At 39.5% G+C, this 9,717-nt stretch overlaps 1 protein-coding gene across 4 annotated transcripts in view; it reads right to left on the bottom strand.

Moving 5' to 3' along the window:
• Positions 1 to 28: 28 nt before the first annotated feature.
• Positions 29 to 9,717, bottom strand: part of LOC112576808 (dynein heavy chain 5, axonemal-like) — a 64,240-nt gene continuing 54,551 nt past the window's right edge. For 3 of the 4 annotated variants that reach the window (XM_025259555.1, XM_025259557.1, XM_025259558.1), the window contains 15 exons: positions 9,575 to 9,702; positions 8,731 to 8,899; positions 8,316 to 8,471; positions 7,468 to 7,806; positions 6,841 to 6,945; positions 6,173 to 6,426; positions 5,838 to 6,028; positions 5,261 to 5,382; positions 4,404 to 4,725; positions 3,762 to 3,988; positions 3,306 to 3,578; positions 2,896 to 3,158; positions 2,218 to 2,587; positions 1,722 to 1,874; positions 29 to 1,453 (listed from right to left, as the gene is read on the bottom strand). In XM_025259555.1, coding sequence (XP_025115340.1) covers positions 1,070 to 1,453; positions 1,722 to 1,874; positions 2,218 to 2,587; positions 2,896 to 3,158; positions 3,306 to 3,578; positions 3,762 to 3,988; positions 4,404 to 4,725; positions 5,261 to 5,382; positions 5,838 to 6,028; positions 6,173 to 6,426; positions 6,841 to 6,945; positions 7,468 to 7,806; positions 8,316 to 8,471; positions 8,731 to 8,899; positions 9,575 to 9,702 — 3,456 coding nt within the window. In that variant the 3' untranslated portion in view covers positions 29 to 1,069. The remainder of the gene's footprint in view (positions 1,454 to 1,721; positions 1,875 to 2,217; positions 2,588 to 2,895; positions 3,159 to 3,305; positions 3,579 to 3,761; positions 3,989 to 4,403; positions 4,726 to 5,260; positions 5,383 to 5,837; positions 6,029 to 6,172; positions 6,427 to 6,840; positions 6,946 to 7,467; positions 7,807 to 8,315; positions 8,472 to 8,730; positions 8,900 to 9,574; positions 9,703 to 9,717) is intronic. The other variant, XM_025259556.1, reaches the window with a different exon arrangement.

Raw genomic sequence — 9,717 nt, 5'->3', positions numbered from 1 at the left:
TCTGAGTTGAAAACCACGAAAGAATGGATTTGTTGGTGAAAAAGTCAGGTTGATAATGTATCTTTATTCAGATAATTTGCTGAATTATACAAATGCATATTAGTTCTTCAAAGTAGGAATCCTTGTAAAGAAATACCTTCTATAGCCTCCTCCAAGAAAAATATAGTCAACTGACACAAGAAGGCCAAATAAATAAGCTTTAAGAACAGACAAATGCATATGGATAAAGTTGTAGAAGTGACTTTTATAAGTCAAATTATCACAGCTGGTTGATGTAAGCATTTGGAATGAGCCGAGTTTGGATGAAACTAAAGATCATTACATCCTCTCCTGTCTCAATGTAAAAACATGTATTATGTCAGCAGTGTCACTTTCTTATCTGGAATATGTTTCACATTTATTAATGCTGAATCACTAAGGATTAAAAAATAGGTGTAAATCTTCTAAACCAGTTCTTTAAAAAGCACCAATAAATTTTTCTGTAAAGTATCTAAAGAATAGTCAAAAGAAAACTAGGTTAAATGATTTGTTATTAATGCAGGGGTAGGTCTTAAAATGAGATTGGCTTTAATTACATAATTTATGTATCCAAGTTTTTCAGCTAAAATATTAAAATATAAGTGTAATGCAAACAATTTGTAACTGAGGCATACATAATTTTCTACTCCAATCAGCCATGGCTGTGGTTGTTCCAGTCACAAATGAAGCTTGTCTGAATCGATGAAAAAACAGCTATCACAGATAAATTCTTTGAAATTTGCATTGTGCATATGAACAATGTTTAAAATAGTCATCAAAGGCCACGTTTTGCAACAGCTGTTACAACCCCATGGATCACAGAACATATTAGGGAACCAGAGTGTAAGCAAAAGGTCAGTTACAACTGACATAGTTCATATTTCAGCAAAAATTTAGTGAAATAAGTAGCTGCTTTTTAATAAAAGAGTTCCATGGCATAAAAGAACTAAATGGATTTATAATTGTAAGATGAGTGATTAATGTTTGGATGGAAACCCGGCCGATACAAGTCACAGAGCAGTGTCACAACACTTAAGCGCCAGCAAGCTTTCTACTTGATGTCACATAAAAGGGCCACACCACGCAGGATCCAGTGGTCCGGTGGCTGAGTAGACCGCAGCATCACATCAGCAATGTAGGTAAGGTCTGTGCGGCGTGGCTTTTTGTAAATAGGACAAACATACATTTTGCTGTCAGGAGGTGCAGTGTCCTTGGCATAAATATGTATGACAGGCATGGGTTCAAAGAGCACTTTAGGCTTGGATTCCACCAACTTGCTCCCACGGCGGTCCCAGCCTGCACCCTCCAGGTACAGACCATACACATAGACACCCTCAGCAGGGGGCTGAGTGATGTCATCTTTCATCTGCTTTGTGACATCGTTTTGAAGAATCACATTGTCCAAAGCCCATCCCTTATGAGCTCGGGTCACCTCCTGTTACAATAAACCAATGCATAAGAGTCATTCTTCAAGCAAAAGTTTCACCAGACAGAACTATGAAATTACTGAAATTTTGTCACACACTACTGTCTGAGAAACATTCTTATTGCAAATGTCAATATATCTTGGTAAGGCATGCACGGTGGCCAGTGTCAGACCTGATATTTCGAAGGAAAGATTCCCAGCAGCTGACCTGATGGTAACTGTATATTCTTTGATCTGGAAGACCGTTAAGTGTATCTAATAGTAATAAAAATAGTACCTGTCTCATGGCTGTCAGAAATCCCTGTGGGTTAAAGAAACCGGTCATCCAGAAGGTGTTTGGCCGACCATCAAAGCACCAAGAATGGAACTGGGTGTTGCGGTCAATCAGCTCTGTGAACCAGAATCCCAGTGTGCTTGATTCCCAGGAAATCTGGAAAAAGGGAAGGAGAAATCTGACCAGCTGTGCCTGAAAATACTTACATTCCAGAATGTCAGCAGTACTTCTTTCAAAAGAAGAGCACTTCATGAAGAAATGTACAGTTTGCGAAAAATTTAATCAAGGAGTACTGTATGCAGCATCTTTTTGACTTCACTATTGATTTAGATATAATTTCTCCAAAACAGATCGTACAAACCTTACTTCCCACATGAGACGCTGATCATCCCTTAAAACTCCTTTACAATTTTGTTGAAACACTTTACATTCTATAGAACTTTGTAACATAACCTAAGCCACATAACATTTAGTCTGGTGCACGTGGAAATGGTCCCACCTTGAGCCAGAGAGATGGAATGCGGGCATCGTACATGCAGTCCAGTGCATCCCTCAGGTTTTCACTCATGATGATTGTGCCATCAATGGCCAGCTTCAGGTCCTGAAGGGTGGTTCTCACAGTGGTGATGACACGCTGCATGCGGTCAATTTCCTGTCGCAGGAAGATATTCATAGGCTGCAGTGCGCCCATCTTCTGAAGGCGTTCTCGCACTTCAAATGGTACGTAGTCAGGTGGCAGTTTGTCCAGCATGTCATCAGCCAGACGATACACCACAGATTCTCGTGTTTCACCACCACCACTGCCTGCATCCTTGGGCTGAATGCTGAGGATGCTGTCAAGGATGGACTTTGCAGTCTTACTTTGGTACCTGCAAACACAATTGGACAAGTCTTCATAGCACAAGCTCATACAGACATCACCAGGAACCGGGATCTGAGCAAGGATAAATAATATCAGGATACAAATTAAGTACCCCTCTTACCCTATAGCTTTCTCTTTGGAAAGACCACCTGAAGAAGTTTTAACAAGCTACTGAGAATGTCTACAGCTTAACTGAAAGGCTTGTAACAATGTCTGCCTTACAGTTTTGTATATCTGCAGAATGGTTTTGGAGCCTTAAACTTATTTCATAATATCTTACACCCTAGATAATACAAAAAAAAAAAAGAAGCATACGTTATATCAGCATTGGCATGCAGTCCAAACACCTCTGGTGTATCAGCCGAGGGTAGACTGTTGATATACTCATGAATCTCATTAATTTTGTTGCATTTGGGAATGACATAACCTTTGTAGAAGACGAACTGAGGGGTGAACATGTTTTCACTGAACCACACTCTACAGAAAGTGTTCAGCAGACGCTTGTCAAAGTCATCAGTCACACGGCCTCCATACTGGATCTCACCAAACATGTAGCGCACACAGATCCAGTTTACCCCCTGAAAATTAGAAAAAAAGTAAACAATGAAAGAAATTATTTAGATGGAAATAATAACCCATCTTGCTCTGCAAAACAATATTTTACAAATCTACTTATGCTAAAAATTTTGATGTAATCTAGATGCCAGCTCATGATTGTTACCAACCCTCTTGATGTCCATGTCATCAAGGTGGTTCTGTACAAACTGCACGCTAGCATTGTAGTCAGATGTGTTGAACTCATATGGGATGTTCCAGCCCAGGGGACCAAACTTGCGCCGTTCCTGCACAATTGTATGCAGGAAACCAACACCATAGAGCATAGGTTTCCACTGTGGCATGTTTGAAATGTCCAGAAAATCCTGTGTGATACCAGCGTATGTTCTCTTCAACCCAGCTTTGACACCCTGTGGAGGCTCATTGGTGAATTTGATGGAGATCTGTGGAAGAAACAGAACCAAAACTAGTTCATTATTGCAAATTTGCAAGCTCATACCACCCAAATAATAATGGATAAAATCTGTGCAAGCCTTTCATTCAAGGCAACCAACACCATGAAAAAAAAACCTGGCACAATATCATCTACAGCAGCAAGGGAAAAAATATGAGACTGCTACACTAACCTGGAGAAAACTGATTGGAAACTTAGGGTGCACTTCAGTCGTAACCCACAGTCTGAATGTGTCATCAATGCTCTCGGCCTCAATAATATTGTCCATAACTTCTTGAACATAGTCAAGGGACAGGTGACAGTTCTGCAGAAGCAGCCAACCTCCTTGTGTCATGCCCTGCTGCAGCATGCGGCGTGCATGGACCTCCTGTCCCTGACCCATGGAGATGGCACGACACTCTGCACAGATCTTTGGTCTATTCAACTATGACGATGCAGTTCAACATTTTCTCACATTGGAAGAGCAACTGAACACTTTAACTAATGAGGTAAAAGGTAATGAATGTCTCGCTGCCACAGGAGAGGAGAAATGTAACTGTCAATAGTATAAGGTATAGGGCATGAAACTCAAACCTTTTTTGCTACTATTAGATTTTCCTAAACAATTGTGTAGGGGCCCAGAAGGTGTTTCAAGTCACTTATCCAGACAAGTTTTGACCCTGTTTTAAAGTTGAGCCAAGGCTGTAGTGATTCCCACTTTCAGTATTAACAAATTAAAAATCCATAACGTAAACATATTAGACAAACAAAAATACCATGGTAGATTTTCTTAGTTGTAATGCTTTTCTGAAGCTCTAATAAACCAGAATCTCACCAAGGCGAAGTTTTTTAGCCAAAGCCTCAATGCTGTTGGTTGGGTCAGACCCCATTGAGAGAAGTCCAACCAGTGGTGTGCGGGGCTCACTTTCCTCCCACATCTTCTCCACGTCCAGGATGACACCTTCAGCAAAGCGCTCCCCTAAGGCATCACCAATGTATTTCTTGGCCTGGGGAAGTGTGCGGTCTGGACACCAGCTGCGCACAAGTAGGAGACGACGGAAAACATCCAGGGTGTTGTTGTAGCCATCAGGGATCATCTCCTCTTCTGGGGCATCTTTGTCAAACCACAGCTTCCACTGCTTCTCATTGCGAGTAACCTGGCACACAGATCTCAACTGTCTACTTCTGCTCCATAGGACTTATATTTTCTAATTTCATTTCCATACCTGTTTTATATAACTTTTATCATTAACTCAATCGCTGCCACTAACATTAGTAGAGAAATCTGCATATATTAGAGAAATTTGAATTCAGTACACACAGCTGGCACAAAAGTACCTCATTAGTAAACTTACCAACCTACAACAAAGACCACCAACATTCACAAACCATTAAGAGTATTTCTTAACCTACTAACTTTTGTACTCTGCAAAATATATTTTCTTTGTTTTCTTGATGAAACACAGTTTCTCATGCATGTAAGTGAAGGACTGGGTTAAGCAACAGCAATTTGTAACAGATACTCAACAAAAACATAAATTTAAGTTATATTGTACATAGTTTATCACAATGGTAGTTGCTATATATATATATATGTACAACAGCACAAGTCTGCATCATCAGTGTTATACAGATATGAACATTACAAAATATTGTTAATTTTGTTTTGCTCTGTATCACAGATCTTATCACCTGGTCCAGGATGCCAGAAAACTGATGCAAATTGCTCAACTCCACAAGGTTGAGCCAGGTCAGGTCAACAATCCATCTGTGAGGCTTTGGTGTCACTACATTCAGGTCCAGTGATGCACCACCTGTAAGTAATCAGTTAAATTCTGGTTTCTAATAGTTTCTAAATTCTTAATTTTTAAAAATGTTGGCTATAAGTAGTGCCCACATTGACCAATGGTTTTATTCTTGTCTTTTATTTTTATTTATGTTTATTTTTGTCACTCCTAGATAGCACACTTCCTCTTCTCTAGATACCTGAATCATTAATGTTCTATTTTTATCACAACTTTTAAACATCTCCTATAACTCTGAGCAATGAGTTATTTCACTAGTGCATAATTTTCTAGGTGGCAAAAGCAAATTAATTAGGGACAGCTATTACTAAAACCTCATTGGTTCACATGGAAAAGGACAAGGGGGACAGCTTTTCGCATATGAATAGTGAAAACAAACCCAACTCATTCATGTAACAAAGAACTACACATGGAAGCTGAAGAAAGATTAATTATTGTTTATACATGATGTATGATTGTGTTACCTTTGATGAGAGTCATAAACTCATCATGCTTGATTTTGTTGCCCTGTAAGTCAATCTTCAGTGCCAACAGCAGAGTGAAAGTCAACTTATCCTGCTCATAGAGACCTCGCACAGCATACTTGAAGACTTCAAATGTCATGTATTCTATGATATTCTGGATTCGCTTCTGGGTGATAGGGGACTTCTGGGATCTGCACAGATGTTACAGAAATACATTCATGTACAAACAATATAAATAATATATGGTCTGTTTTAAGGAATGCACCTTTTTTACATCCAAAAATACCATTTTCATTACAAAATCGTCTGATTGTATCATGATAAAATCTACTCACTTGGCCATGGAACGATCAAACAGCTGCAAAAACTGTCGTAGGGAGGTCTGGTACATGCAGTTAACAAGACTCATCTCCACAATCAAGAAGTACAGGATGCTACCTCTGGTGGCTACAGGGCGGAACTCCTCTCGTGCGCTATTGATCTTGATCTCAGTCTCTGCTGCAATCTGTAGCTTCTGACTGACATCTTGGGCAGTCACCTTGGTGACATTCAGTACATTGATGAGGTCCTCATCATCCACCAAAGAACCCTGCAAAGGAGCCAATGCCAATGTGAGAGTGGAGTAGAGATAGCAAGACAGCTGCTGAGAAAAAAAGTACTGAAAATGTCTGCATCAGACAAACTCTGCTTCATTAATCAAGGGGAAGGCTATTCAATTAACAACTATGCTTCAGAATTCTTAAATGCTTCTTTGATATTAAGCATAATTTTTTTTTCACTCTGTTTTCTTAATCTACTGAACGAATAACATGGTTGCCTTTCATGGAAGATGTCAGCAGCAGATGTCTAGATAAAGATGTTACTTTCATCCAAAAACGCTGTAGAAAAATTTTTTATTCATGAAAGTAGGAAGTGGATTATACTAAGACACAACAGGTAAGGGGATAAATGAATGTCTTGAAAGTAGAAGTAAGAAGACAAAGAAGATTGTTAACTCTTCTACCTGAGTGGAGGTAAGCCTGAACAGCAGGTTGTCCTCCAGTTCTTTCATCTTCTTCTTGTTGGCTGTCACTTCTTCCATCAATTTGACTCGTTCACTCTCCAGCTCCTGCAGATAAAAATTAATGACATGTTGTGTTTAGCATATCAGCAGCATCAACTAACATATAAGACATGAAAATGTATGTTTGAAAATGGCATTGCTTGAACAATAGACAATCAAAATAAAAATACTCAAATGAAAATATTTCAATAGATGATTAAAAAGAAGGAAGAAGATGAGACCAAAGTGTAGGTTGAGGTCATGTTGGGACTGTGTCACATTATCAGGACAATTCTCACAAGCAAGACTTTATTAAATACAACAAGACCACAGATCACAAGGACATAAGCATTACTCAATAGTAATATGCTGAAATGCCATTTTCTAAGCATTGGCTGCTGACCAACAGCTGGACTTGCAGTTATTTTGAACATCTCTGCTGTTCTGGGGATGAAACTGGAGATTAAATAATCTACAGTTACATACCGCGAAATTTACTTTTTTAATCTGATATCAAAATTAAATTAATAACAGTCAAAGCCTTTATCATGGATGGGGGTCAAAAATATGATAGCAAATGATGCTTACAGCTTTCTCAGTCAGGATCACCCTGCCCAGTAACTGGTCTTCCAGTCCTTTCATGGTCACTGTGAAGTCGATGATAGATGTTCTGGCTGATATTTCAGGAGTGTAGGCAGGGTTGGGCAGTTTGGTGGTGACATAGAGCATGAAGCCCTTTAGAATGTCACACTCTTTGTCCCCAACCTTGACTTTGAGGGTAGAGCCCACCTTGATAAAATTCTTCTCCAGCACATTGTCAAGGGCTGGGTCGAGCTCCTCACCCACATCTTCTAGCAGGAGCGGACGACCGAGCGACATGGAGTCCTCCAGATGTTGCCTGAAGTACTTGTGGTTAAGGGAGGTCACCTGTTCACACAATATAATCTTGTTACATTTGAATGCAAAATGAGCAAATCTCAATACTTCTCCTCCGTGATTAGTTGAGAGAGACATGATCTCACAACATAATCTCTTCCTGTAATGTCTGTATGAAGAAGCTGTATATCAGACATATATCAATAATACATCAATGAACTAGACAAACAAAATGCCTACTTAGGCCATTTCTGTTTCTGGTACATGATCAGAAAAACTTATGTCACTCTACTGCACACTAATGTATACTTGGATGGGTTTCTGAGAAGCAAAACTATGCTTGAGATTGTGTAAGTATCACAGAAAGTAAATTAAATCAAACATGGGCAACATGTTCTCCAATGATTTGGATAAAATCAATATTTCATTTTCCTTTTGCTAACAAAATAAATAAAATTCTACCAAATACAAACCTGAGTAACACTTTTGAATTATTCATATACTTCCACTGTTTAATGAGTATGATCTTTGAAAACACAAAATGTTTTCCTCTCACAAACCTGCAGCTCGTTCTTCTGCTCACGATTCTTGATCCAGATCTTTCCCTGTCCCTGGGGATCAATTAGAAGAGGGTAGCGTGAAGCTTGTGTAACAATGATGCCATTTTGTGTGGATAGTTCATCATTGGGCAGTCCTTGAAGATTCCATTCAGCCACCTATAGATGGAAAAAGGCTCTCCTTGTTCATACTGGCATGCACCAAGACACAATGGCTGTTCCCCTCCCACACATTTTTTGCAATTTTCTTTCAACCATGAACTTGGCAGTTTGAAGCTGGTATTTTTAGTTCACCCAAGTTAAAGGGCTGAAGACAAATACTTTTCAAAGACTATAAGTACTTGTTGCTAACTTTCTGAAATCAGCAAGGTCACAAACCATAAAACTCCAAGAAACACACAAAGAAAATACAACTTACAGTTGTGGGGTCCACCAGCATGTCTACCATGTTGAGATTTGAAGAGACAGGAATCTTGCGGTTCTTCAGTTCCTTCATCCAGTTTCTGCTCAGCAGGAGGCGAAAGTCCTGATTGAAAGGTCCAGAGTAGCTGAGAAATCCAGTGCAGATGAGGACATCACCCACTAGCCTGCACACATCACATGGAACTAATTCACAGCGCTTAAGATTTAACAAAAGGACAAGGATTAAACAAATATAATCATTCTGCAGATTAATAACATCATTTGAATATGATTTAACTTATAGAAAACATATATCATCTACTTCTGTCCACAAGAGAGAGCGAAATCTTCCTTTATTGGAAGCTCCCATAAGTGATAAACCAAACAAAATATGGTCAACCTCAAACACCCACTGTTCATCACTCTCAACCCCCAGCCCCACCCAGCAATGATGGTCTGAGACACCATGATTAGTCTTATGTGCTACAGTTAAGAAAACTAGGTTCATTTGCCACTGCTTTTCAAGAGTGCTATCACAGTTGGTAAGAACTTAGCAGAGCACTCTTGGCAACCAGTTATTTCCATTTGGGTGATGTAGTGGATGAGAGGCTGACAGCTTTTAACCACACAGCCCTGGAGTATACATCACCTAGCAGTCTTTGTGGAATGCCAATGATCTTACTAGCAGTTTGACCACTCTCATCAAACTTTATCTATAATGGAAAGAACACTAAACTACACAGATTAAACGTGAAAAATATGTTTCACTTCCTGCCAAAAATGTTCCCAAACTTTGATTTTCTCCATCTATGGCATGGTACTGCAAAAGAAGGCACATGTGCTACAAAATGAAAGCAAACCTCCCAATCTGTGCTTTGAACTCTTTGCTCTGCTCTGTCCATCTCTCCTTTTCTCCAGCCAAGCCATTGATCAAGGTAGATGCTGCTGTCATCTTCCGTCGACATGTCTCTGCATCATCCATGAGAGCCTGAAGAGTAGCATT

This window comes from Pomacea canaliculata, linkage group LG12 (assembly GCF_003073045.1).
Source record: "Pomacea canaliculata isolate SZHN2017 linkage group LG12, ASM307304v1, whole genome shotgun sequence".
In the NCBI taxonomy this organism is placed as follows: Eukaryota; Metazoa; Mollusca; class Gastropoda; order Architaenioglossa; family Ampullariidae; genus Pomacea; species Pomacea canaliculata.
This window is presented reverse-complemented; position numbering and strand designations above follow the sequence as displayed.